The sequence below is a fragment of the Tupaia chinensis genome, unplaced genomic scaffold (assembly GCF_000334495.1).
Source record: "Tupaia chinensis unplaced genomic scaffold, TupChi_1.0 Scaffold000235_1, whole genome shotgun sequence".
In the NCBI taxonomy this organism is placed as follows: domain Eukaryota; kingdom Metazoa; phylum Chordata; class Mammalia; order Scandentia; family Tupaiidae; genus Tupaia; species Tupaia belangeri.
In genome coordinates this window covers 3,201,847-3,204,258 of record NW_006159713.1, presented here as the reverse complement: position 1 = coordinate 3,204,258, position 2,412 = coordinate 3,201,847, and the positions used below count along the sequence as shown (strand labels likewise).

Genomic DNA, 2,412 nt, shown 5'->3' with positions numbered 1-2,412 from the left:
CTCTTTCTGTTTTATTGGATTTTGTACTGTGAACAGGTTTTACCTTTCCAAGTAAATATTTCCAAATAAATATATACAATAATTTATTATAAAAGTGGGGGTTGGGTGAGGAGAGGTGGTCTGTGTCCCCAAGGGACTTGCAGCCTAATGGTAATGACTGAAGAGTGCTGCGTAGACAGATGAAGATGGATGTTCAGCCTTCACCATTTGGAGGCCAAAATTTTGGGGGCAAATCACAGATGGTCAGAACCATTGTATGCAAAATGATTACAATGACTTGGTGGGCTCGTGAGGATCCAGTGGGAGGAGAGGGGTGAAAATAATCCCTCCAATGTGAGGCACATTGGGTTTCTGGTGGTGGTTCACTATGAGCAGCTGAATTTTGTGACTTTCTCTTTCAGAAGGAGCCACAGAGGAGGAGAAATGGCTGAGCAGGAAGATGATGAAATACTGGGCTAACTTTGCTCGGACTGGGTACGTTAGCTTCCTGGCCTCCCCAGGCAGGGGTGTTGGAGGGTGAAAATCTCACTCCTGCTTCTGCTCTCTTCCAGGGATCCTAACATGGATGGCCTGCCTCTATGGCCAGCCTATAATCTGAATGAGCAGTACCTGAAGCTGGGTTTGAACATGAGCCTTGGACAGGCACTAAAACAGCAGAGAGTGAAGTTTTGGACCAATGTACTTCCCCTGATAATGTCTACTTCCAAGGCTCTCTTCAGTCCTCTTCCCTCCTTAATCTTCATTTCTCTGTTCTTGTCTTTCTTTTTCTCTTTCACTCCTTGAGAACTTACCTTTTTGTGGTTTGAATTTTCCTTTCCTTCCTTTTGCGATTTCTCCCACAATCATTAGCCTCAGTTTAGCTGCTTTCCACGGGGCTCTTTGTAAAATAAGCTGCTTTAGCTGATGTTCTATGGAATTAGGGATGATCCTTACAGAGTCCTTTTCAATACCAAAAAATACAATTTGTCTTGAAAGTTAACAAGATTTCTTCAGTAAATCTAGAGGAGGGCTGGCCTATTCACTGGCATAATAATGATCTTGTTACTCATATGAAATAAAAGCAGAATGTAAAATATACACAGGGAACAAAATTTAATTCTGTGCTAACAACTATCCCCTCCCCAGCATCCATGATGAAGTAGGCTCTTTATTAGAGAAGGTGTTTGTTACCTAAAACATAAATCTCCAACTCTGACCTGGGGGGAAGGGGCATTGACCTCAGTGTTGGCCTCTCAGTATGGACATCCTGGATATTGCTGGGTTTGAGCTGGGTGTCTTCTCTGGCTCAGCAAGACAGGTGGTGAGGGGGTCAGGAGTGGGGGGGAGCAGGGTACATGCTGAAGAAACCAGACATTATCCAAAGTCAATAATCTAGTAGTCAAACACCAGGAAGCAACAGTTAGATCAGGGACACCAAAGAGAAAAGGGGTTCCTTGATGAGATCGAAACTACTTCGTCACTCAACAAACCTTCACTGGGCACCTGAAATGTGCCAGGCCAGCCCCAGTGGGATAGGGGTGAACAAAACATGGACTCCACCAAACAGTGGGCAAACAGATGCTCAACAAACATGCTCCCAAGTGAATATCTTATGATATAAATTTGATAAGTGCTACTCAGGAAAAGTAAGGTGCTTTAAGAATGTGTAACAGAGGGGAGTTCATTTAGTTTGAAGTCTTAGGAAGTTCTCTCTGAAGAGACGGCATTTATATTAAGAGAGGACACATTAAAGTTGGCTGCATGGTAGGTAGGGAGAGTGTTGTACATAACATTATTCAAAGGGTTTTTTTTTTTTTTTTTACTTCTTATATCCATATAATCCATATCAGATCCAGATAACTCACAAGGGTGATTAATTTCACTTTGTGACTGCTTCAAGAGATGATAAGAACTTAGTTCACCTGGATGAGAGGTCTCCAACTCATAACCTGAATCTAGCCACAGGAAGTATTTTGCTTAGCCCACACAATGTTAGAAATGTGTTTTTATTTCAAATTAAAGAAATTTCACATTAGAAGCCATATTCCCAGTTCTCTAGAAAAAGAAGAACAGAAGATGTGGCAAGAAGATGTGGCAAGAGCTGCATTCCTAGCCGGTAACCAGAACTTCTGGAACCCATACAGTACTTTTGTGCGAATTAGAATGTATCTCTTCCTCAAAACCCTTCACAGACATCTTCCAGGAAATGATCGTTGAAAATATCGATGCCCATGTTGTGAACAACACCTCCTCTGGAGTGTTACTCTTTTGCAGTGCACAACCTGCACAACTGTTTTCAGCAACTCTGATGGCGTAATCTGCAGGAACCTAGTAAAGGATACTCCCCTTTTAGAGGTATGAGCTCTCAACTTTCCTCAGTCCTCACCATGCCCCTTTGTCTAGTGCCTGGCCCTTTCACTCACTTATATTACG

The 2,412-nt window shown here is 42.6% G+C and overlaps 1 protein-coding gene across 2 annotated transcripts in view; it reads left to right on the top strand.

Moving 5' to 3' along the window:
* The window catches only part of CES5A (carboxylesterase 5A), a 73,593-nt gene extending 71,633 nt beyond the window's left edge, over window positions 1-1,960 (top strand). For both annotated transcript variants that reach the window (XM_027771841.1, XM_006148387.1), the window contains 2 exons: window positions 402-474; window positions 552-1,960. In XM_027771841.1, the coding sequence (XP_027627642.1) occupies window positions 402-474; window positions 552-783 (305 nt within the window). In that variant the 3' untranslated portion in view covers window positions 784-1,960. The remainder of the gene's footprint in view (window positions 1-401; window positions 475-551) is intronic.
* The last annotated feature ends 452 nt before the right edge of the window (window positions 1,961-2,412 follow it).